Source organism: Pyrus communis, chromosome 17 (genome assembly GCF_041283825.1).
Source record: "Pyrus communis isolate YQ-2024b chromosome 17, ASM4128382v1, whole genome shotgun sequence".
In the NCBI taxonomy this organism is placed as follows: domain Eukaryota; kingdom Viridiplantae; phylum Streptophyta; class Magnoliopsida; order Rosales; family Rosaceae; genus Pyrus; species Pyrus communis.
Genome location: NC_142581.1, coordinates 21,267,109 through 21,292,987, shown reverse-complemented (window position 1 = coordinate 21,292,987; position 25,879 = coordinate 21,267,109). Strand labels below are relative to the sequence as shown.

Here is a 25,879-nt window from a genome sequence, read left to right as displayed (position 1 = left end):
TGGATTTGACCACTTTGTTTTTGAATTTCAGAAAGTTCATGCATACTAACAAATAGATCAAGTTTGTGTCAAAGTAGTAACCAATTTCTATTTACAAAGCATTCATTTGATAACCATTTAGATTTTTTCATATTGTTCTAGAGATAGAAGAGAAATACATAGAAGAAATGAAGATCTATAAGAGTTGACGAAGAATTGTCTTGAGATATATTAGAAAACATACGTAAAATGAAAAACTGAAACTAGAAAACAAAAACTATCGGTCTATTTGATGATAATATTATTTTTAGTTTTTATTTTGTATTAGAGATAGATAGAAAAATGTGGAATAGTATGAACAATACTTGACAACTCAAGAATGAGTAGAACCTTCTACTCAAAATTCTCTGTGTTCGAATCAGAGAGCTTTGTGTTTATGATTAGAACCGTTCATATTATTAATCACTCTGTAAAGATCAACTCTGCAAAAAATGAATTAAAATTAAGGTTGTTTAGTCAATCTATTGTAGTAAATACATAGGCGGTTCGTATTGCTTTTACCAATTTCGTTCATTTGTTTTTATACAATTCGATGTCTTAAACCTTAATTTTAATTGGTTTTTTTGCAAATACGATCTTTATAAAGTGATTTATAATGTGAAATGTTTTGATCATAAATACGAAGTTCTATGAATGCAACTAATAATTTTGAGTAGGAACTCCTATTCATTCTTTGAGTAGCCAAATATTATTTATATAGTATAACTAATCCATAAGATACACAAAATTAAAAATACTTTTAAGTATTTTCATCATTCTTGATTTCTTCTCCTTTTACCCACCACTTCTTAAATTCTCTCTTCTTCATACATTTTCTCTTATCTCAAGCACAAATAGTGACAATTAGAAACAAAATGACCTTAATTAATTGTTAATACATTATGCGGTGTTATGCTTCCAGACGTCGTATCAAGTTATTTTGTCCCCTTTATGTATACGCATCATTGTTAGGACTTAAGCATGCGTACGTGTGCGATTGTCAAAAATATTGCTCTTATGAATATTAAGAAGAAAAATGTTAAGAAAACTCTCTCGAAAGTATAATTTTTCATAGATTTTTTGTCATCTCATGTTTTTGGCACAATTTTCGTACCAACATTATAAAACATTATGTCGAAAATATAAGGTGATGGAGAATCTATAAAGACTCCATAAAGAATTCTACTTTAAGATAGTCTCCTTAGCATTTCCCTCTTAAGAAAGATTCAAATCGTTCTAAATTAGTAGTTAACGATTTTTGGCGTGAATTTGTCAGTCCATTGGAACCAGGAGAGCAAAACCATAGTTCCCATGTTGGTTCAAACTGTACTTTACAACGATTGTTTTTATGTCTTGTGGGGTATATGTTCTTGTGTCGTTGGTGCAAACGTGCAACTACCGAATGACTTGATTGTCTTCATATGTAACCATTATTTTGGTGTGAGAAAAAATCGATGGTATCTAAATAATTAGCCAAGAAATATAAGTATTTGAAGCATAAGCCCCTTCGTTTTCATGAATTTGAGACTTCCGGTTGTTTGTGGGAGTTCATTCCTTTGTGTTTTGCTTCTCTTAATTAGAAGCTTGCAAGAAACACAAACACGAGTCTTGACCGCCGAAAGGAATGTGATTCAAACTAAACAAGTTGTGCGAAAATGATATGACTACAAAATGATGTTCACACACATTTTTTTTGTTTTTGTTTTTTATTATTATACATTTACTGACTCTTGTTTATTTATGTCGTTTGATTCTTCTTTTATATATTCAACTCAAGTAGCAATTAAAAAATAAAAGTGTGTAGAAGGAGAATAAAACATGTAAAAGTCGCATCCTCTTTAGTTATCGTATCAACATAAAAGGATGTTGGGGGTCTTTCACGTAATATGAAAAAGACTTGTTCTTATTACTTGCTAGTTACCGTTAGTTGGGAAGTGAATCTTTGTGAGATTCTACCATATCTTTTAGATAGTACCATGATTATATTGTAATATACCTAAAGGATAAGGAATTTACTTTCCTACTACTATAAATAGAAGCACAATGGGATGAAAAATCACACATTAAAATTATAGTATCATTTGGCTTAGGCTACCTTGGCATAATTTCATTGGATTGGCTTCTTCTCAATGGTCCCTACGACTTGTCTGGCTGTTGTTATTTATCATCTGTGGAAGGAGAAGAATAACATAAGCCTTCTCCACAGAGGTATTATTAGAAGTAAATTGATTTCCATGGACCAAAAGCCTTCTCCAAATAACTTGCATATTTTTATGAAGTGGACACTTCTTGGATTGAATGTCCTTCCTTGAAGCTAGCATGCTTTTCTTCTTAGGTGTTTCCTCGACTCGTGTTGTAGTTGTTCGCATATCCTTTTGAATTGCCAGTGTTTTAGTTCTTTCTTTTCCCTCTTCGGTTTTTGTTTTTTTTCTCTCAATAAATTTGAATTTTTGGCTTTTCTTAGAGGATGAGAAAGGAAAATTTTATTTCGTGTGTTTTGTAATAGTGGGAAAACAAGGAAATGTCAGTTTTATGGGTTATAATGGATTATTTTAATTATCAATGAAGGAAGGTTGGAGCCCGATTTCCTAAAGCTTAAAAAGCATTATAACATCTCTTCAAATTCATTAAAATTCTTCATTTTTTAAAAAGCTTTAAAATTGAATTCTAATTGAATACATACAGAGTTTTATGAACTACTCTAAAATTCGAAATGAATACACTCAGATTGCTACGAAGTTTATAAACATTTTTAGATCTTGATCGAATACTCATGAACCTCTATGGATTCATTTAAGATCTTGATTGAATAAATATAAATTTGTAAACTCTTTTAAAATTCTTTAAACTCCTAATTGAATACACCCTTCTAAGAGTTGATCCTGTTGGACAAGGATTGTCTGCCCTCCCACTTCTGGTGCCTTCCCGTGCCCTACTGTTTGTGTAGTCACGGTTAAACCACATCAACATTTTGTATTACTATTTATTTTTGTCTTATTATCTCTATAAAAAAAAACAATATAAAATGTTGACGTGGCTTAACCGTGACCACACAAAACAGGAGGGCACGAGAGGGCACCGGAAGTGGGAGGGCAGACAATCCTTGTCCGATCTTGGTGAGCTCTTTCCTCTATCCCTACTTGGACAAATCTATTGTTTTTGGCACTGAATTATTGCTCCCAAGATACATGTAACAAGTAAATAAAAAAATGTTACAAGTGAACTTATCTACAAGTGGTGTATTGCTTTAATAAATATGATCTTCTTCTTTAATAAAGTGCGTCTTGAGTTCAAACCTTCTATTTACCTGTATGTAGTGCAATTCAACTGTAACATAATTGACTCCAACCAATAGAAATATTAAAAAAGAAAAAGAAAAAAAGAAAAAAAAAACCGAACAACAAATTTGGATGGAATGGAAACCAATTCACTTTTCATGTTAGTATTCTTGCATAACAAATGTGACCTTAATATAACTTTGATTAGTAATGTCCTTTGTAATTGAACCTATCAGCTCTAACACAAAACTTTCTACTATGCTCCTGTGCATCCTCTGCTTCAAAATTTTAACCATTTAATTAAAGAAAAACTAATGAAAAATATTTGAAAACTTTGAGTTTTAACAATAAGGACAAAATAAAGGGTAAAATGAATAGTACCATGATTGACTTTTTAGTATAAAAATATGATTTTTCGTTAAAATAAACAGTACTGCATGTTTTTCGTTAAAACTTTTTTTAATTAATCAACGAAGATCCAACAGTTAAGCATCTGCCGTATAAATAACATACAATGAGTATGAATATTCTGACACAAAATACGGTCATATTATTAGAAAAAATGGTCTATGCCAAAGCAAAAACCCTAGTAATGTCAGAAGTCCAATTGAATGACAAATTTTCAACCCCACATGTAACTTTCACATGCCATGAAGCCTGAGTCCCTCAACTCCAACTCCAAGTATCAAAAAGTAAAAAAAATATCTCAAGGGCAAAGTGCTCATCTTTATCTTGTCCCATTCAAGGGGGGTTTTTGTTAGCCACAAGATGGGTGCATTTTGGTCAATGCACTTTGCCACAAGAATCATTCTTTTGCCTCTTTTGGGGATTCCCTTCCGTCAGAATCCGAATTCAGGTTAGATGTTTTTGTGAGGATTTTAGGGATCTGTAAATCATATTCGTTTATCGTACGATTAGAGATTTTTAATAATTTTATTTAAAATTAAATACAAATAGTACCTGACAAAGATTAATTGCATGATATATGATGAACGAACACGATTTACGAATCGTCAAGATCTTCACCAAAAGGATCCATTGAGAATCCTGTTGGCTTTCCATCAACCCCCGATTGTGTCTCTTACCAATTCAATTTTCCGAATTAGCCTCCTCTCGCAGTCTCATTTGACCATTCTCACTCATCTCTGCTTAATTTAATTTGAGTAAAATGTCGTTTGACACCTTGAACTTTAATGTCAATTAAAATTGACTTATTCATAAATTAAAGATTTAAACTTTTCAAAGTTGGCAATTCACTTCAGATTTGACGAGATTTTATCTAATTTTTTTTATTAACTTTTCTTAAATCTAATTCCCAAATTAATAAAATTAAAGAATCATAAGTAATAAAAGAAAAAAAATTGATAACAACGATTCCTAACTCCCCTCCCCACCCGCAAAGACAAGTTGGTGTCTAATTGTCTGGATGATTTGTCCTTCAATTTGACATGAATGATCAGTTAAAATTTGATGGCAAGAGATTTAATTGGCCAATTTTTGAAAGTTTAGAGAATTAATTTACAAAAAAAAAAAAAAAAAAAAAAAAAAAGTTGAATAGTAAATTTCAACTGACATTATAATTCAAGAGTTAAACGTCACTTACATTTTAATTTAATTTTCTGTCTTCTTCTTCATCGAGGGAGATTTATCTTTCTGGTTATGATTCACAGGTTACAAAGCCCAATTTTTTAATTTAATCTTCCAAACTTGAAGAAAAAAAAAATCTGCACTTAAATTTGTATTTTTTTTCATTTTTCATTTTTCATAAAAAAAATATATATATATATATCTGCCCTTTAACACTTCTCTGAAAATCTTTTTCCTTGAGCCAGCCGCATTATCTCTCGATTCTCTCCCCCCTCTTCCTCCCCTTATCTCTCTCTCTTCATGTTCTTCTCCTGAGAAACCATACCCGTGTATTTTCCTGTAGGAGCCTAAGAGAAGGGAGACATGGAGGGTGTCCTACAAACCAAAGGGCTTCTCTCTCTTCCCTCAAACCCCAGAACCAGGGTTTTTCAATCTTCTTTGGGATTAAAGCAGAGATTTTTCTCCACAAAACCCAAAACCCCAGCTGGGTTTTCTCTATCCTCCAATGGGTTCCAGAAATTTCCAAGCTTTGTCCCAAAAAATCATGGGGTTGTCCCAAAAGAGAGGAACTTGTTCATCTGCAGGGCTGAGGCTGCAGCTGCTGCTTCACCAGGTGATGGGCAGCCAGCATTTGGGGAACCTGAGAAGCCCAAGGTCTTTGGGATTGAGACTGTGACTTTCAAGAAAATCATCCCACTTGGGTTGATGTTCTTTTGTATTTTGTTCAATTACACAATCCTCAGGGACACAAAGGATGTGTTGGTTGTGACAGCCAAAGGGAGCAGTGCAGAAATTATACCATTTTTGAAGACTTGGGTGAATCTTCCTATGGCTGTTGGGTTTATGCTGCTCTACACAAAACTCTCTAATGTTTTGTCCAAAAAGGCTCTCTTCTACTCTGTTATTCTTCCCTTTATCGCCTTTTTCGGGGCGTTTGGATTCGTCCTGTATCCGCTCAGCGGCTATATCCACCCTGAAGCCCTTGCTGATAGTCTTCTCAACGTTCTCGGCCCGAGATTCCTCGGCCCTCTTGCAATTTTGAGGATTTGGAGCTTTTGTTTGTTCTATGTCATGGCTGAATTGTGGGGGAGTGTGGTGATTTCTGTGCTTTTCTGGGGTTTTGCCAATCAGGTAATTTCGCTGACATAATCTTATCTTACCAAGAATATAATTCTGGGATGAATTGATGATTGTTTGATGATTATTTTCTGCTGTACATCATAGTTTTGTATATATTTGTATAGGATTGGGGAATTATGTGAGCACAATCTATGATATATGTCTGTACGATGTGTCAGTTGCTCTGAAATGTTTTTTAAGATTGGAATTGGAAGCTTGTTTTATTTAATAAGCAGGCAAAATATGCTAGATTCCTTTTTGGATGTCTTTATCTGCTATTTGGCACAGCATATTGAACAAGAACTAACTTTCTGCTCAAGGGTTCTGGCTTTCAAAGCATGTTTATATCCTGTGATTTGTATCGGAATTTGTTTTTTCATCTTACATTTTATTTTGCAACAACCCTGTTTGAGTTGTATAACAAGATATGGATGCTTATGGGATACTGTCGAAGTTTTCCTTGGTCAAAATTTGAGGTCTGCATCACTGTTATTGACGGGAACTGTAAATAACTAAATATTACATGCATTTTGTGCAGATAACTACTGTTGAGGAAGCAAAGAGGTTCTACCCTCTTTTTGGATTGGGAGCGAATGTTGCTTTAATTTTCTCAGGCAGAACGGTGAAGTATTTCTCTAAACTGAGGCAAAATTTGGGTCCTGGAGTTGATGGCTGGGCTATGTCCTTAAGGGGGATGATGAGCATTGTGGTGATGTTGGGGTTCGCTATCTGTGGCCTATACTGGTGGGTAAACGCTTACGTTCCTCTTCCCACCCGTAGCAAGAAGAAGAAGGTAATATCTTTTTGTCGCATCTACATGAATCTGTTATTTTTGGTCCTGACATTAGGTCTCTTCTGTTTATGAGCACCATGTTGAAAAAGTAACATCTTATTGTTTACTATCTTGTACATATTCCGGTCACTTGTTTAGTTGTTTTCTATTTTCTTAATTTTGGTTATTAAGTGCTTGAATGATTCCGAAATTTATTAGAGCCATTTTTTTTTTCTTTTAAATCTTCATGAAGCTATGTTTGTTTCTCATTGTATTGGTAATAACTCTTATGGCATGGATGGAAGTTTTATATTAGTTGAATGACGCCTCATTTGTTATGAAGGGACACCATTGTCCCCAGTTTTAATTTTTCTAAACTATTCGGAAGGAATTCCGAAAATGTGAATATATCCGTGAATTCAAAACCCTATATTTGGACCTGATGCATCTTTTTTAACTCTCATTTACTTCGCAGGAGAAGCCAAAGATGGGGACAATGGAGAGTTTGAAATTTTTGGTGTCTTCACCATACATCCGTGATCTTGCGACTTTGGTGGTTGCATATGGTATCAGTATCAACGTTGTGGAGGTTACATGGAAATCGAAGCTCAAAGCTCAGGTATACTGTAACCCAATTGACATGATCTTTGCCTATTTTATTGTTTACTAATTGGCCTCTCTCTCTCCTGCTACTCTACTCGTGCAGTTTCCAAGCCCAAATGAGTACTCTTCTTTCATGGGCGACTTCTCAACTGCCACCGGAATAGCAACGTTCACAATGATGTTGCTCAGCCAAGTTATATTTGAAAAGTATGGATGGGGAGTTGCTGCAAAGATCACACCTACAGTGCTACTTCTCACTGGAGTTGGTTTCTTCTCTTTGATATTGTTCGGTGGCCCACTTTCACCGGCTATTGCAAGCCTCGGGATGACTCCTCTTCTTGCAGCAGTATATGTGGGTGCTCTGCAAAACATTTTCAGCAAGAGTGCCAAGTACAGCTTGTTTGACCCATGCAAAGAAATGGCATACATTCCCTTGGATGAGGACACCAAGGTTTGGACTCTTACTCTTGCGGTTTAGAATTTGGCTTTGCAAATGGTGTCATCTATTGCTGTTTCTATTTATTTGTTTCACCTATCAGTTAAGACGGGCGAATTGAATTATGGATCTTTTCTTTGTAGAGGCGAGGTTTCTGTCATTTGTTAATGACATTAATCCGGGAAAAGTTCGAGTTTTCTAATTTGAGTTTCCTTTTGAGGCCTTTTGTGTTTACATTCCTTGTTAAATTCTTGCTGTAGGTTAAAGGAAAGGCGGCCATTGATGTTGTCTGCAACCCATTGGGGAAGTCTGGTGGTGCTCTGATTCAGCAGTTTATGATTTTAACCTTCGGATCACTCGCCAACTCAACACCTTACCTCGGGGGAGTACTACTGGTGATTGTTCTTGCATGGCTGGCAGCAGCCAGTTCCCTAGACAAACAGTTCACTGCACTGCGACAGGAGGAAGAGCTCGAGAAGGAGATGGAAAGAGCGGCAGTTAAGATCCCAGTTGTGGCTCAAGAGGGAGGCGGGAACAGTTCTCTTGCGAGCGACTCGGTGCTGAACCCAACAGCCGGAGACTCAACCGGTGGAACTAAACCTCCGCGCAACATGTAACGTGTCGTGTTTGATTTCCAAACAGAAAGAATCAGTGGGGTTGATGAGATCTAGAAGCAAATATTTGGTGAAGTTATTGGTTGGTAGGATCTTAGTTTGCTTTGAAAATAAGCAGCTTATGACTTCTTCAAAGTCCAGTTTTCCATAGATACTGAAATTACATTATCTGTTTAGTTGAAGTTGCTACTAATATTTTGTAGAAATATTTGATTGAATTTTTACGTCGATGAAATAAACTTGGTTGATTTCTAATCTTATGTGGTATCATTATTATTTTCTCAGATTATTATTTTTGTTTTCTTTCTGGGTTATTTAAGGACTAACTGGATCCATTCAGTTTTATATTATTTTTTAACACTTTGTTTGGTCGAGGAAGTTTATGATTACTAAGAAATTTTAAAATGACGGAAATTGAAATGACGGAGTTTTATTTTCTAGAATTTGTTAAACACAGTGAGTTGAAAAGAAAAATCTTAATCATAAGGACAATTACAACCCACCACTACACTGCAACGGAAGTTCTGAGTTAAATTGTTTATGAACTAGAATTGAATACACAGTGGGCTGACAATTTTTATTCCAATATGGTTCAACTTCGTTGAATTCGCATAAAATATGGCTCACACTTGCCAGTGCCTTTCATGGTGGGAAGAACAAGATGGAAAATGACAACATGGTCATGCTTTTTTAACAAACTCACTTGTCTCATTAATGGATGATGAATTCTCTTCAAGATACTTTGTTATCGATTCATGATTTTTTATGTGTATGATCGGAATTGTTCATATTTATTATATCGCTTTTTACATATTATTTATGCAAAAAATCAATAAGAAATCGTTTACTGATCGAATGATATAAAAACAAATGGTCGGAGAGTTGCAATAGTTGATTTTAAATTAAATTTTTTTTTTTATAGTTATGATCTTTACATAGTAATTATAACATGGATTGTGTTGATCATAAAGACGAAGTTTCATAAATCTTTCACAAAAGTATATCAAGAAAGAACTCCTTGACAATCTTAAGAAGCCAAACTTATATCGTTTATTAATTGAACCGGCGGCCTAGTCGGGTTGCATATTTTATAGCCATTATCGAAACTTGTTTTGATAAAAGGGAATGGCGATGACTCCACCAAAAGAGTGTTCCCTCTTGCGGGACATTTGGGTGGTCTTGGATCCATCCAAATTTGCCTTGGAATTTAAGTGAGAGTGTTGAGATTCCTATGATATTTTTCCTTCGTTGGCCTTCAATCAACGTTAATAAGGAAAGGTATGATGGGTTGATTACTACTTATTTTGTACCAATCAGCTATGTTGTAGGGATCCTCGTAATTATATTTACTTGTAGAGAAATCTTTAGGAGACTCTTAAAATTGAGACTCTCCATGGACTTTCTGCCACCTCATGTTTTTGGAACAATGTTATATTATATTGGCACGAGAAATAACGTTAAAGTATGAGCTGGAATAGTCCATGGAGAGTCTCACTTTGAGAGTCTTCTTAGCATTTCTCATACTTTTTTTAAAGTTCACTGGAAAAAGATTAAGCGAGATTAGCTATTCGGCAATGGTCGAGTGCAAGGCGCCTACCCTCCACCATAGGGGTGAGGACCATTAGACCTAGAAATACCACCACCCCCCCGGCGTCCCTTCTCCACCATTTTTATTAAGAAATATAAAGGAAAGTAAAAGAAACAATACAACTAGGGGGACTAAGCCAATACTTGCCATGATCAAATGATCAACGAAACCGATAATACAGGCAAAATAAAATGTCACAAGCCTGTGTTGAGGCAAAAAATCCTGGAACTATAGACCATCAGTGATAAGCATAACTATCAGCCCCAAATGAAGCTTACCTAGCATTATTCATAATTTTGCTTACTTAAATTTAAATACAAATTTGATTGGTATCACATCATTTGGTTTTGTGTGCTTGCCTAGCATTATTCATAATTCATTGAAGGACTGGATCACATAAGAGTATTTTATTGAAAAAAAAGACGTAGGGTCCAATTTGTCTATTCATACTAAAGAAAAGGATCATGGCCGAATCCCTTTTCTGTGGATCCCGTGATCTTGACCATTCATCGTATATCGTACGGTTAGTTTTCGTTAGGTACTATTTATATTTAATTTTAAATTTTAAATAATTTCTAACCGCACAATATACAATGAACGATCACGATCATAAGATCTCCAGAAAAATGATTCGGCGATGATCCTTTTCCATACTGAAGTAGACAATACTGCTTACTTTAAGCCTAACCATTAATCTCAACCCAAGTAAAGAGGAGGCCCATGCAACCAAAATGGCCACAAGCAAAAAGCGAAGAAACCTACTATAACGGTCACCCGCAGCCGCGGCCACTGCCACCGCCACCACCAGCATAGAGTTGGTGGAGACAACCAGCCATCGCAAGAAGCATAACTCTTATCTCATTCTTTGTCTCACTTCCGTGGTATGGAGCAAAATCCTCGTGCTTATTGAGCCTTCTTCCGAACAAGCCTTGGAAAATTCTACTTCTTGCACTTGTTCTATTTCGTCAACAGTGACAGTATGATTTGGGTTGTCCATGAACATAAACCCATCTGGTTCCATTTCATTTTACCGATATTTTAGATTCGATTATCGCCAAAAACAAATTTAAACCAAATTATTATGACTAACCTATTGTGAAACTTAACCACTCCCTTAACCCTGGCCCCTTTTGGTGGGTTAAATGAGATAGGTTGTGATCAATTAAAATGGACTTGAGGGATAGTGTGCGTGATTGTTCTGCCATGCCACCCGACGTGATGTTATGACTTAAACAATAAATCAATTAAACTGAATGCTACAAAACATAACCTTTCCTTGAAACTATTTAACTCTCAACTGTTGAATTTACAAGTAGAAAACAAACAAACAGACTCACTCTTAATATGCATTTTTACAGAACCGGGCGCTCAACAAATTGTCAGCTAACCGGAGCACTCACTTGTGTTCATCTTCTGTGTCCTGCAGAACAGCACCTCTTACTTTTGCCCTGTTAAGAATAAATTTGTTATTCATGTGAAGCGAACCGGAGCACTCACTTGATTGTTCTCGTATATATGGTAAATATATAACAGTAAATTTAGAAAGAAGGGATTGATGTGTGTTCGAGAGACAAACTTACCTACGATATGCAGGCACAACCCGATTGGCAGTTGCTGAGTTGGTATCACGAGCTGCTCGTTTCTCTGCCACAATAACATAGAGATGTTCAGTTGATACACGATGATAATACAAAATTGCGTGAGATGAATCCCAATAACTGTAAGCAGGGAATAGAGGAAAAAGAACAAAGACAACAAAATAAATATAGTTACTCAACAAGAATATATGCTCAAAAGTAAAAATTTGAGACTCGGATGAGCTCTGTCGATTACTGAATAATATTGGCTAACATAGTTAAGAAATGTACTAAATCCCACATAGTTACCATGCACTCTGAATGATGTCGCACACAGACGCAGCTTAACTTTTAAACTTACTTATCTTTTTCATTTCTTCTTGCATATTTTGCTCTAAGACTGAACATAATAAAACCTGAACTCATGGCTACATGGAAAGCAATCAACAATGCAAACAAGCACAGAAGAAGATATTTGGAAGCTGACCTACATATTTATCAAGAACCAGCAACATGATCAACAATTTAATTTTTCTTTTCTATTATCTGACTAATATGAAAATGCGCACGCACAAATTGCATTGTTTGGGAAACTCGGAACTTCTCACTTTACCAAAACGGCAAATGCTTTAGGCAGAAACAATTAAATCACACCTGGAGAATTATTTACACCATTGCTGAATAGTCCAGAAGCATCTGCTCTATCTGAGGAATTAATCCTTTGTAACTTTTGCCTTCTTGTATACTGTTCCAGTTGACTCTGAATACTAGCATTTTTTTCCTAACAGATATAAGAAACAAATTTAGGTAAATAATGGACTGGTGATAACTAAAAGATAAATTAGTGGACAGAGAATAAAAAATCTGGATAAAGTGCACATCAACAATGAATAAAAATGATGTACGGTACATAAACGTAATCCTGAAACCATAGAGTAACCACAAACTCCAACTGGAAAAACGAACTATTCATTATTGGCTGGTTTGCTACAGTGTCACTCAGTATTTCACCTATGAAACTGTATAGTCAGGAAGAGGAGCAACTCTAAGGAGAGAACCATGCTGAAAGTATACGAGAACAATCAATATTTGAGAGCTTTATTGTCATGCTCCCATTAAGATAAAATCTTGGCTCCAACACCGGGAACATGCCAAATATTCTTCCGTGTAGGAATACGTAGACACATAATTCAGTATAGTATTGACATTTTTCCGTGTCCCAGAATGTGTGAAGACACAGAATAAATGCTTTAAATAATAATAGAGTGCAGCAGGGAGGCCTACCTTTTCTGCTGATATCACTTTTGACAATTCAACAGAGCGCTGTTGTTCTGAAGCACAATGAGAAAGTACAATCAATTCCAGCACAAGAAGAAGAGAAATAACAAGTGAACAAATCAAGCAGAGATGCACAAACAAGGGATTTAAGATACACAATAATGTCTGAAAAAATAAACGTGATGCAGTAAGTATAGAAGGTGTAATAGCCAATTAAGAAAAACTCAAAGTAGGCAAGAAAATGAGAATGCAGCCTTCTGCTGTAGGATATTGACCTTCCACGTAAGACTCATGGAGGTTTTTAAATTCTCCGAAAAGCCGAAGAGATAGATTTGCAATAGCCTCACTAGCAGCAGTACCCACAAGTTTTGTGAGAGAAATGGAAATTCGAGGCATTCCTTTTGATTTTTGAGCAACTAATTTTGCATGTGCACAACCTGAAATACACATAACAGAGTCTACGTAAGCATTGAGCATATTTCCCTTATCAAAGTTTATACATCTACATGCTGTTGCAGATATAAGATTGTGTATGTTGTTAACATACACAGCTTTTATTCCTAAGAAAAAACAGCTCAAAATTTTACTCGTCCATCCAAAACATTAAAATAAAAAACTTTTCAAAGTGTCAAGAATTTTTTATAGCTTGTTCAAGTTAGCATCATTTTTTTAAGGCTGGATGGTTCAGTCAGCATATATAATTAGAGCGGTGCTAGAAGTGATTAATTTGATGGTGATGGATGATTAACTATTCGAAGGATTCAGTTTTTGGGGTGGTTGGTATGGTGGGGTGGTGGGGGTGGGGGTGATGGTGGGCTAAAATTCTGTGAGTCAGTGGTATGCCTTTCCCTTTTTATTTGAATTTTTAATTTATTTAATTGTCGAAAATAAATATGAAGTTCAGTGGCAACATCCTAATTACATAGAAAAGGCAGTCTTCAAAACAAGCAAACAAAAGGAAACTAAGAAGTTGGACGAAGTTGGACACGTGACTTGACCAAAAGCTTTGGACTGATGGAGCGCCTGAGCTAGAATCTGTTGCTAGCACAACTCAAATGATTATACAATTCAATGGTAAAAAATAAAATTTGTACAGCTAACAAACCGAGTACGACTACATGGACCACATTTACTGAACAAATCTTTCATAGAGATGGGACTCACCTCATCTTTGTGAGAGATGTAGTCAACATTAAATGTACAAATGAGAGAGATTTGGGGGGGGGTGGGGGGGGGGGGTGTTGTTTTTTGGACGGGAGGCGTTTTCTGGTTGCCCCTTGGGTGCTTGGTGGGGTAATGGGGCTACTCTAAACATTCCATTAGTTATATCAACGTTCCAACAAAAATACTTTTAATCAATTGAACATATTTGAATAACGGAAGGGGAAAGGGATACACGTATGGTCGCCATATTGAGCTTAATACCAATAAAGAAGAGCTTTTGGTAGAGACTCCAAAACATTACAAGAATAATTATCATTCAAAGAGCTACGTAATTGCACTAGGGTTAATACGAGTAACAACTAACAAGTAAAACATGCGAGTTCAAGAGAGTTACTGCTGAGTTGTGAATAATTATGCCATACATGTGTTAAGTCGTCTTAAATTAGACTTTGAACACTCAATAATCAAATTTCTGACTTTTCCGCATCTGAAGAGACTTGAAGGGAATATCAAGTATTTCTAAGTCAAAATATGAAATTAGGGGTTTTCCCTTTTTTCACATTGAGAATGACTAATTCCCCTCAAGCTAAATGGAAGTCTGAATTCCACTCTCAAGCTTCCTCATTTTCAAGCAAAACCAGGTGAAAAAACTATTTGTTCAGACTTCTTTCAAATACATTGAAGTTGAAGAATAAACCGTTATCATGTCTATAAAAGTTACGACTACTCAAGCACAGTCAGGACCAAGAAATGTCATAAACCAATTAGAGATTTGCGTAAAATCCCGGCCCTGGTAAAACAACAGCATGCTCCTAAAGCCTCACCATTCTTTGCTATTAAATTAGGAACACATAAAATACGGCACCGCATATAAAGGTAGAAAAACTCATAATTCACTCTAGTAATTTGATGATTCCAAATGATTGGAAAAAGGAAACAAAAATGACACCGGCCTCTAGTAGTAGTAGCAGCAGTAGTATTGCAGGAATGGAATGGTGAATGATTCATTTCATTATTAAAAAAGAAAAGGGTATATAGTATGTACCATCATCGAAAGCAAGCTTTACGTCTTGAGACTTTAGGGAAGCAACAAGATATTCTATGAACTCTGACCAAGACCCCCCTATGCCAATGCTGTCCCTCTGCAACTCACCAATTACAATTTACATACATACATACATGAACACATTTAAACAAAATCAATAAATAAATTAGAAAATTTTGGGAGAAGAAATACCAGATCGTCGAGCTGGGAGACGGAGCGCACGGCCTCCCAGTGATTGGAGTGGAAATCGGTGACATGGATTCTGAGGTGCGCAGGACCAGCGGTGGAGCCATGGACGTGGAACAGGAACTGCCGCGGCGGAGTCAAAGCATTAGCCGGCCCCTCCACCCTGGGCTGCCCGAATATGGGCTTCAAATCTACTTCTAACCCCTCCATTTTTTGGCTTCAAATCCTCCATCCCAAGCTCATCTTTACCAATTTGCGTTAGTGGCTTCGAAGATCTGACCTCGTCGGGTCGATTGGCAACTGTAGCGTCGAATATGGAGTTGTCGATCTCAATCTGCAGATGTTAATCCGCTGTTACAATTGTTGGGGGAGGGGATGGACGGCGAGGGAAATTGATTTTGCCGGTTGGCCTTGGGAATCGTTGTGTGGAATGAATGAGGGAGAGAAGGTTCGTTTGGGAGAGGAAGAAGAATGAACGACGGCGTTTTGATTTCTTTTTCCGTTTTTTTGTTTTTGTTTTTGTTTTGAAGTTTCATTCAAAATATATGGGCACGTTTGTTTGGCCTTACTAAGTTTTACTAGACTGGAGTGGGTTACTAGTTCATTTTGGTATGAGAAAGGGACCGACTTTAATGGGATTAAGTCGAACTCTAGTAGACTAAATCCTTTGCTACGCAGCCTTAGCGAGACCCCCCTCCTCCAAAAGGAGAGGATTGTTAATCCCGTCTCCAACACCTGCTTCACTTCGCCTCAGACTCGTTGTTTGCTTCAGTTGGGGTCAGCGGCAATTCCTCTTTTTCTTGAGCATTTTGTCTAGGCTATCTGAGCTTCTATCTTAGTTTTCTGAGCAGTTGTCTCAAATTTAGGTGGTATGCGCGTCTTGTATTTTCTTCTAGTTTATGTTTTTCCTTTCTCTCTTTCTTGATCTATAGATTTTCATCTTCCTCCACCACTTTCTTTCATCCTTGCCACATCCACCTCATCTCCTTAGCACTTGTTTTGCTTCTTACCTCAGATATCAAGCCCTAGATTTATCAAATTTTACTCTCTCTTTGCCTTATATTGTTGTTGATTCTCATCCCAGTCCTTACCACATTTGTGGATTCAAGTCTATGGTGGTTCTTTTCCTTGATCGATTGAGAATGACATAGGTTGGCTCAAGTATGAAACTCCAATCCCATCTTCTACAGATGTCTTGTCGAGGCTTGTTCTTTGCTATTCCTTACTTGCTATAATGGTGGCAGCGGTTCTTGTGATAAAGGAGTAGTTAGGATTTCTAGAGTTTGTTCTTTTGTTTTGGGCTTAAATCCTTGTATTGGCTCTTTATTTGTTGCTTAGCTGGTTCATATCTTTGATTTGTACTTCACTTTGTAAATGGACCAATTGATATACCTTTGTTTACGACAATAAATTACCATTTCCTTCCACACAAAAAAAAAACTGTTTCTTTCTTTTAATCTCTTCAATTATACCGACTGAAACCTCCTACCCTCGATCTGTTTTTTTACCATTCAATAGCTACATAACCTTTGTGGTTGCAATCTTTGTACTATTGAGTGGGTATATGTGTGTGTTTTTGAGTCCTAACTTATAAAATAAACACCAAAACAAAACATTAAGTGCGTAACAACACCAACTCCCATGTTGCTGTGTAGGCTTTGATCCTAAATGGTCTTGTCCTCCACCCGGGAGGCTCAAACTTAATGTGGATGGAGCCTGGTGCGAGAAGACTAATCTGGGTGGTGTGGGGTTGATATTTCGGGATGCACATGGAACTTGTGTGGCTGCTGCGAGTAGAAGATTTGGGGATATCTTCTCTTCTATTCACATTGAAGCACTTGCAACTAGAGAGGGTCTTTTGATGGCGATCGAAAGGGATTTCCAAAATATTTTGTTGGAAAGTGATTCGCTTCAGATCACTTATGCATTAAAGGAGTCTTCTATGAATATGTCTACTACCGGACCTATCATTGAAGATGCCAAATCCTTATTGCACTTGGTCATTGAAGCTACTGTGTCTCATGTTCGTCGTCAAACTAACTATGTTGCCCATAGGCTTGCTCGTTTTGCCCTCTAAGGAGGTGATAGTACTTGGTTTGATGAAAACCCCCTCATTGATTTGTGATATAATTGATTGAGGAGGATCTCTTCATCCCTTGTACTGAGTAGCTTATTCATGGTTTTTAATGAAATCATATTGTATTTTATCATAAATGAAAAATTAAAAAAAAAATGAACTTTAAAATTCAATTTCAACACAATAATTTGATAAGCTTGCTAGGGTTGACAAACAAATAAGTGTTCATACAAATTTCACATTCATCAATCATTATTGTAATTTAAATCCCTACTCAATCAAGTGACTACTGACTTGTCATGTTTCAGGGTCTATCAACGCGTTTGACAACAAATCTATAGGAGCATTAGAAATCGTCGTTTCCTTGTGGCATATTCAACAACTGTCTCCTTATCTTTCTCGTCCCGCCCAAGAAAATCCAGTGTCTTCACATTGACTAGTTACAACTTTTCACCACTCAATATCTTTTCCATGCATGTTTTCAAAGAATCAAAAAAGAATTTTGAGAAAATTAGAGCAAAAGTCTATGAACTTTGGCGCAATTACAGCTTTAGTCTCTAAGCTAAATATTCGTAGGTATTGGTCCTTAAACTTGTTATAACTATGTTAGAACTTCCATTCAATTTTTTTTTGGTTTTAAACCTTTTATTTTGAATGGAAGTTCTAATAGAGTTTGTTAAAAGGAACATTGTTCCACATTATAACAAGTTCAAGAACCAATACTCACGGATTTTTAGTTCAGGAATCAAGGCTCCAATTAAGTTAAAGTTGAGGATCATTACTACAATTACCTCGAAATAGTTTTACAGCACGTCTCATTTTCTTGTGGTCTCCTAAACCCTAATCAACCAACAACAGGGACGTACGCCGAGGGAATCCCATGTCAAGCACTCTAGGTAAAATCTGTAACAATATGTATGCCTTGGGCTAGCTTATACATATGCTTATTGAGCCTTCTTCCAAACAACAGAGCATTTTTTTTATCGAAGGATAAATTTTATTGAAAATTACGCGTAATCAAATAGTTAGATCATCTTCAATTATTGGATTAAAACTTACAATTTTTAACCCAAAAAATTTAGGTTTTAACTCAGAAATAGTTTTTCTCCTACAAAAAATAGTTTTTCTCCTACAAACCTTCTGGCTTAAATTTTTAGTCAAAGATTATTAAAGAATGAATTTAGGATATTTTTTTTTCTTAAAGTAACATTTGAAAAGAAAAAAAATTATGCAGACTATCATAATTTAATTTTATAAACATTTTAACAAAAAACCATATTTTTACACTAAAAAGTCAATCCTGGTACTATTCACTTTACCCTTTATTTTGTTTTTATTGTTAAACTCAAAATTTTCAAACTATTTTCATTAGTTTCCTTAAGTTAAAACCTAAAATTTAAGTTTTACTCCAAAAATTAAAGTAAATCTTACATTAGCGTCGGCAGCTAAGATGTTAAACAACCACATCGGCTCAAAATGATCCCAAGAAAAGCCCGCCTCCTTCCAAACACCAGAGCATGCTTTTATACGTTGCTTGATGTATAACAGCTAAGATACCAGCCAGAGTTTGGAACAAAGGAAGTTCACGTGCTGTTTGTTATGCAAAATACAACAAACAGCGATCTATGGACAAAAGAATACAAGCATTAATTGGATCAAGAATCGGCAATATCCCATCACCTTCTCGGCAATATCCCATCACCTTCTTGTATTGTATGTATCTGCATTTGTCAACTTTCCCAAGATGGTGATTCTTTCCTTTTTTATCTTTCCTTTTTCAAGCTATTTTACCGTTCTTCTTTTCATCAATTTATTTTAAGGTGCAAAAAGGGGATAACTAGTGGCAAATTATGGTTATCCACCTTTTCCGGATCTGGAGACGCTATGGAGAAGTTATCTACTTCTTCCGGATCTGAAGAGGCTATGGAGAATTTTACCATGCCCGTGACCATAGTGAGACCTACCAGCTTAGAGCATCGAACTCAGGACCTCCACATTTGTTTGTTTATTAGGAAGCCACAATATGCGGCCTTACCACTAGGCCACTTGTTGTGGTTATCAATTTAGGTAATCTAATCGTTTTTTTTAGTACATCGATATTTTACACTATAGGAAGGCGGAGTTCGGCGAAACCACACAATGGACAACCTAATTTGGCATCGAATTTTCCATCCACGAGATTCACACCTAAGACCTCTCACTTCCAAATAAAGAGGAATACCACCAGATCATAATACTGAATGGCCGGTAATCTAATTGTTCAATCCCCCAATTTCTGTCTGTTTGGTAAGGCTAGGGTTGATTGGGACAAGGATTGTCTGCCCTCCCACTTCTGGTGCCCTCCTGTTTTGTGTGGTCACGGTTAAGCCACGTCAATATTTTATATTGTTTTTTTATAGAGATAATAAGACAAAAATGAATAGTAATATAAAATATTGTCGTGGTTTAACCACACAAATAGGAGAACACAGAAAGACACCGGAAGTGGAAAGGCAGACAATCCTTGTCCGGTTGATTGAGGTTCTAGATTTGTGTATAATCATGCAAGTACGATTATCACCGAATGGCATTGTACCTTTTTTTTCCCAAAAAATGAGGCATGTACTACATTTACGATTACGAACCATATTGTTGATCATGTTTTTCTGATATACCTCTTTGAAAATGGTGGTGCATATTTATATTTCACATGAAATATTTTTCTTGTTGAACGCCGTCTTCAATGCTCAGACTCAAATATAAGTTAGGGCCTCTCTAATGCATTAGGATTTTTTTTTTTCGTTCTTGAATAATAATGCCTCAGAAACTCAAAACTCAAATTTGATTTTTATCATAACTCACTACAAAGAAAATTTACAATGGGAACTAATATTAGTCATATAAAATGAACTAGGTAAAATATCTATCGACTGCTAATAACTCGATAAATATTCCACTTATACACTATTACTAGCCTATAGTCCTGGGCTGGAGATGACTTTAGTGGCTATAACTCGATAGCTCAAACTCTTGGTTAATAATAAACCTCCCTTACCACTTTTGGACCTTAAATATTGCAAATTTGAGTATTGCATATATAGAAGATGGCCTTAAGCATGGGTAATGCTAGCGAAATTAAATTTGTAAACAAAATTTTGAAAATTAAAGGACATGAAAGTTGATGATTGATTTACTACTTAAGCGTTGATAAACATGCTTATTCTTATCGGTGACATATCATTTAGTTTACAAATTTAGTCTTCCTATTATTACCCATATATATTTCTCCTAGTTTTACCATGCCCAAACTTTTAGAGGGAGAGAGAATTTTCTGTTAGGAGTCCCTTTCATCTTGGGTGGTGTTATAATGAATTTTGTTCTCCATGCGAGAGAGTAAAGCGTTGTGTGTCATAGGAAGGAATATTTCACTATTTTGCAATTATAACATTTGTCCTCTCTCTCTCCTCTCCCCCACCCCACCCCACCCCACCCCACCCCACACCCCCACTCTTCTATCCATGCATCTTCCTCCTCACCCATCCATCCTTCTAGCTCTCTCGGACAGTTATACCATACGTTATTACTTAAATCTGAAGCCACCCATGTCCTTTTCTCGTGTTCACATTAACTAATCTAAGGGCATTCTTGCCAATTTAGCTTTGTGTTAGTAAAAGATTTTTCTCTGTACTTACAACACTATTGTCACTTAATATTATGTTCTAGTAGAATTTTTTTTATTTGTAAGTCAAAGGTCTTAAGGTTCAATTTTCGTCAAAGACGAATTTGGACCACATTATTGCTAGTTAATTGAGAGCTCACTCCACTATCTCCTTAGTATAGATAATATGTTTGTTAACAAAAATTATATTGTTATTGATGTTACAATTCTTAGATTGTAATACATGTATTGATAACACGTAAAAAAAAATCCATCATTATCCGTGTTTGAGGTACACATAAATTCATCCATACGAAACACCAAAAATCACTTTTACTACTCTATCATGTCAAGTGTAAATACATCAAGTATATATATCCCATTAACCAGACATTCTATTTACCACTGCATCAAAAAATGATGAAGAACCCAGACTTGGAAGAATCCATCAGTTTCCCGGGAAAACCCTCCCAATTCGCGGCGGAATGCTGGTTCGATGATGCATGCATACTCGACATGGACTACTTTGTCAAAACCCTAGCCGGAATTCAAGCCAAAGGTGTACGTCCAGACCTCATCGGTTCCATAATCACCCACTACGCATCCAAATGGCTCCCGGACCTCTCCGGCGACAGCAACATTTCCGACCAAAAGAACCTAACCAACTTCTCATCCTCTCCTGAAAGCATCACCGGCTTGTGGATGAGAAAACGCTTCTTCGTCGAAACCCTAGTGGGAGTCCTCCCTCCCGAGAAGGACTCCATCCCATGCAACTTCCTCCTCCGCTTGCTCCGCACCGCCAACATGGTGGCTGTGGAGCCCGCGTACCGAGCGGAGCTGGAGAAGAGGATATCGTGGCAGCTGGACCAAGCCTCGCTGAAAGAGATCATGATACCGTCTTTTAGTCACACATGTGGGACTTTGTTGGATGTCGAGCTTGTGACTAGGTTAGTTAAGAGGTTTGTGAACTTGGATGAGGCGGCTAAGAGCGGAGCCGCCATGGTGAAGGTGTCGAAGCTCGTGGATTGTTATCTCGCCGAGGCCGCCCTGGATGCGAATTTGAGTTTGAATGAGTTTGGAGCGCTTGCTGGGGCTCTGCCTAGCCATTCGCGTGCCACTGACGATGGCTTGTACCGAGCAATTGATACATATCTCAAAGTAAGTTCTTATAGTATTTGATTGATTAGGGTTCAGTTGTTTCTGCACTTTGTTCCAACAAATAATTTCCAGTGTGTTTTTTTAAACGTGGAATGCGAACAACAACATCCCATAATTCAACTATTAATTACTTAATTTGGTTAGACTAATTGATAAATAATAGGTTTGTGTTCAATGAAAAAAAAATCAATTATTGGTTTCCAATTTTTGGGTTTTTTTTTTTTTTTTTTAGCAAACTATATTATCACACTAGGAGGAGTGGGTGAACTTAGATTCACAATGGACTACAAGTAATGTGGTTTTAATTCAACTTCGGCGAAAATAGAACCTAAATATAGACCGTAGTTTTAAATGACTCCAATTTTTGGCTATTAACTAAGACAGTATGAATGAGTGTGAATACATATATGTGTTTTATTGAAAAGACTGTAACGAAAGAAATGAAGGGTGAAGACATGACATGAACAAGGAATCTTATCTCTGCGTTCTAAATGTATAATACATGGCTGTGTTGTCACAATCAAGTGAGTCATGTGAAAGGGTTTTAGGCTTTAGGTGGATATATTCCCATACAACTAGTAAATTAATGAAAATGCCCTTTGTTTCGGGATAGATAGTGGCCGGTCCCAGAGTTTTCTGACTTCGGTTTTTTCTGTTGTTCAATTGTGAGCAATGAGCCAAATGGGTTTTTATTACGTAGAAAATTATCATTGAAATTTTACAGAGGTTTTTTAGTGTGTCTGGCACGAACATATACGTTATATGTTATTATATAAGTAGTGGAGGGACACTTAAAAAAAAAAAATTTCCCTTCATTTGTATATTTACATATGGCATATAGGCACACTGAAAAATCTCTCAAAAGTTTTTTGGCTTTAAAGAGATGGACTTGTAGGTGTTTAGCTGAGAAATATTATATTTGTAGGGTTTATGTAGAAATATTATAGTTGTTTAATTGATATGAGGTGTTTCGACAATCTGATGACATAAAATGTAAAATCTCTAAAAATAAAATCACTCAGACATTGCATATTTCAAGTGAACCCAATTCTAGTGTACCTGTAGATTAAATGACATTATTATTTCCTTCACAAACTCAACTGATCCTGCATGCAACTCAATCCAAAATAAGTAAACTTGAGAATTTATATGTTATACAGTAGTTAATATAAAAGGGGTTGATGTTATTTGGGTGGCTAATACAAAAAGTGAGATTCTTTGTATTTGGTCACGCTTTTCCAGCCACTTTTTGACTTTTTTTTTTTTTTATGTTTTCGTATTAAGCTATCACAACAGCAGCTACTCTTGCTCAGTGATTGTTGCCCTTTTTTTCTTAGTGACATATCAATATGCAACCATATATAATTCCCATTATGACAGGCACATCCTGGAGTCTCCAAGCAAGATCGAAAGAATCTTTGTAGACTAATCGACAGTCGAAAACTCTCCCCAGAGGCATCTCTCCATGCAGCACAAAACGATCGCCTGCCTGTCCGAGCAGTAATCCAAGTCCTCTTCTCAGAGCAGAGCAAGCTTCACAGGAACATTGACTGGAGTGGCTCATTCAGCGGTAGCGCCAGAAGCCCGAACCCCTTTCTTGACCAGCCAGCACGGTGCTTTTCGAAGCGTGAAATGAGAACAATGCAGATGGAGATAATGAACTTGAAGGAAGATGTGCTTAGGCTTCAAAACCAGTGCAACTCCATGCAAGTACAGGCAGAGAGGAAAGACAAAAAGAAAGGGTTATTTAAGTGGACTAGGAATTTGGGGATTATGCCTTCTTTTAGGGGTCATGTGGGCGTCGTGAAGATTAATGAGGCTGGAGATGGGGAGGTTGGGTATGGGAAACAAACGCCAGTTGATATGAAGACCATGCTTGTTAGAGCTAGGGCTACTCCAAAGTGGAGGAAATCTGTATCTTGAATGTGAGAGAAAGAGTTGGGGGTTAATGGGTTTTTTTTTGTATTTATTTGTTTTACGTACCTTTTATGTTGTATGTTTTTTTATTGTGTGTTGTGACATTAGAAGTAATAAGGGTGATGATAACCGTTAGTTCTGCACAATATGTTCACGTACAAATTTACATAAAATCAATTTGGAACCCTCTAAGTCAAGGATCTTGTTAGACTTCGTATGATCATCTGAAAAAAGAAGTTTCGTACATATAGTTTATTTTGTCTAAGTTTAGAAGGGATGATACATCAGAACACCCCCCTTCCCACCAACTTTGGGTTCGAGTGGCATTTCACCCCTAACCACAACTCATCCGCTAATTCTTCAACATCAGTCGGTTCAGACCTTCACTTAGTTTCTGTCACACCTCGGGCCCGAAAAAATTTATTTTCGGGAAATAGTTCCAATGATAGGCCCAATTCAATTTATATATACAAAACATAAGATTTCCTTTTATAATAAAATTCCAAACTCCTTACTTAGTTCAATTTCGCAAGCAAAGCTTTGTCTCGTTTATTTAATCTCACTTATTGTATGGCTGCATCTAACGTCACGTTAGACTGCCTACGGATTCTAAACAGGGATCAAACCGTTCGTAGTTCACATTTCCAAAAATTCAAACCAAATCCAAATATATTCATTTAATCCAACGTATACCACAGTGGTATAAATATTCAAACCTTAGCAGTTAGATCTCAAAAGTAGACCTGGCATTCGTGTCGTGTTTCTCGTGTTCGTGTCGTGTTCGTGTCATACCCGATAGCTTAACGGGTCGTGTCGTGTAATACCCGTTAAAGTAAACGGGTAATATGACCTGACCCGAAATCAACCCGTTAATATTTTCAGGTAATATGACCCGACCCGTTACCCGTTAAGAAAAATATATTTTAAATCAATAAAAATGAAAATGAAAAACATAATTTGACCCAAAAAAATGTAAAACATAATACTAAATTAGTATATACATACTAAATTTCAGAGATGACCCCTTAATGAAACTTGTAAAGCTTTTCATTACGTGTGATTACATTTTTCACACTTCTACAATAATTATTATTACTTTTATTAATTTTTCACTCAAATAAATAACATTGTTCATGAGATTTGGAGGGTTTTAAAAACCTAAACGACCACGTAACCTCGCCAATGGAACTCAAAGCTGACATGTTATTCATTTTACAAAATCCTCAATTTTCATAGATCATCATGACATAAGATTTTGTGGTATCCACTTCTGTAAATATTTTAAATTGACGATCAAATTAGTTCATTGTATTCATATAGGATCAGGGAGTGTAGCCATAAAAAATCATCAAAATCGGAGTTAAAATAACCGTTAAATCGTGATTTTTCGTTTATAACCATCGAAAAGTTTTATCTTGTTACTTGATCTCTAAATGTTTGTTTTTTGCAATTTTTGGCGTATGCGATCTCGAAGCATATAGAAACAAGTTTGACGGTTGGATCATTGAAATTAATTTCATAGGATGCGTATCCCATCAAAACGATACATTAACTAACACTTCGAGTTTATTTATACTTTCATTAAGTATAACATAAGATTTTGTGGTATATCCACTAGTGTAAATATTTTAAATTGAAGATCGAATTCATTCATTGTATTCATATAAGGTCAAGGAGTATAGCTGTAAAAAATCATCAAAATCGGAGTTAAAATAACCATTAAATCGTGATTTTTTTGTTTATAACCGTCGAAAAGTTTTGTTTTGTTACTTAATTTCTTAATGTTTATTTTTTGCAATTTTTGGTGTATGTGATCTCGAAGCAT

The 25,879-nt window shown here is 36.2% G+C and overlaps 3 protein-coding genes across 3 annotated transcripts; 2 read left to right on the top strand and 1 right to left on the bottom strand.

The window, feature by feature from the left end:
• The first annotated feature begins 4,969 nt into the window (after positions 1 to 4,969).
• On the top strand, positions 4,970 to 8,682 carry LOC137707955 (plastidic ATP/ADP-transporter). The gene is made up of 5 exons (XM_068446906.2): positions 4,970 to 6,014; positions 6,541 to 6,795; positions 7,250 to 7,393; positions 7,481 to 7,828; positions 8,074 to 8,682. Exons 1-5 carry the CDS (start codon positions 5,247 to 5,249, stop codon positions 8,428 to 8,430), a joined length of 1,872 nt encoding a protein of 623 aa, XP_068303007.2. The 5' UTR covers positions 4,970 to 5,246; the 3' UTR covers positions 8,431 to 8,682.
• A 2,587-nt stretch (positions 8,683 to 11,269) lies between these two features.
• On the bottom strand, positions 11,270 to 15,939 carry LOC137708242 (U2 small nuclear ribonucleoprotein auxiliary factor-like protein). The gene is made up of 7 exons (XM_068447277.2): positions 15,272 to 15,939; positions 15,080 to 15,176; positions 13,146 to 13,307; positions 12,877 to 12,923; positions 12,247 to 12,373; positions 11,596 to 11,659; positions 11,270 to 11,463 (listed from the first exon to the last, which is right to left on the bottom strand). Exons 1-7 carry the CDS (start codon positions 15,473 to 15,475, stop codon positions 11,412 to 11,414), a joined length of 753 nt encoding a protein of 250 aa, XP_068303378.2. The 5' UTR covers positions 15,476 to 15,939; the 3' UTR covers positions 11,270 to 11,411.
• Positions 15,940 to 20,828: 4,889 nt separating this feature from the next.
• LOC137708713 (root phototropism protein 3) lies at positions 20,829 to 24,251 on the top strand. Its single transcript, XM_068447845.2, has 2 exons — positions 20,829 to 22,137; positions 23,518 to 24,251. Exons 1-2 carry the CDS (start codon positions 21,397 to 21,399, stop codon positions 24,058 to 24,060), a joined length of 1,284 nt encoding a protein of 427 aa, XP_068303946.2. The 5' UTR covers positions 20,829 to 21,396; the 3' UTR covers positions 24,061 to 24,251.
• The last annotated feature ends 1,628 nt before the right edge of the window (positions 24,252 to 25,879 follow it).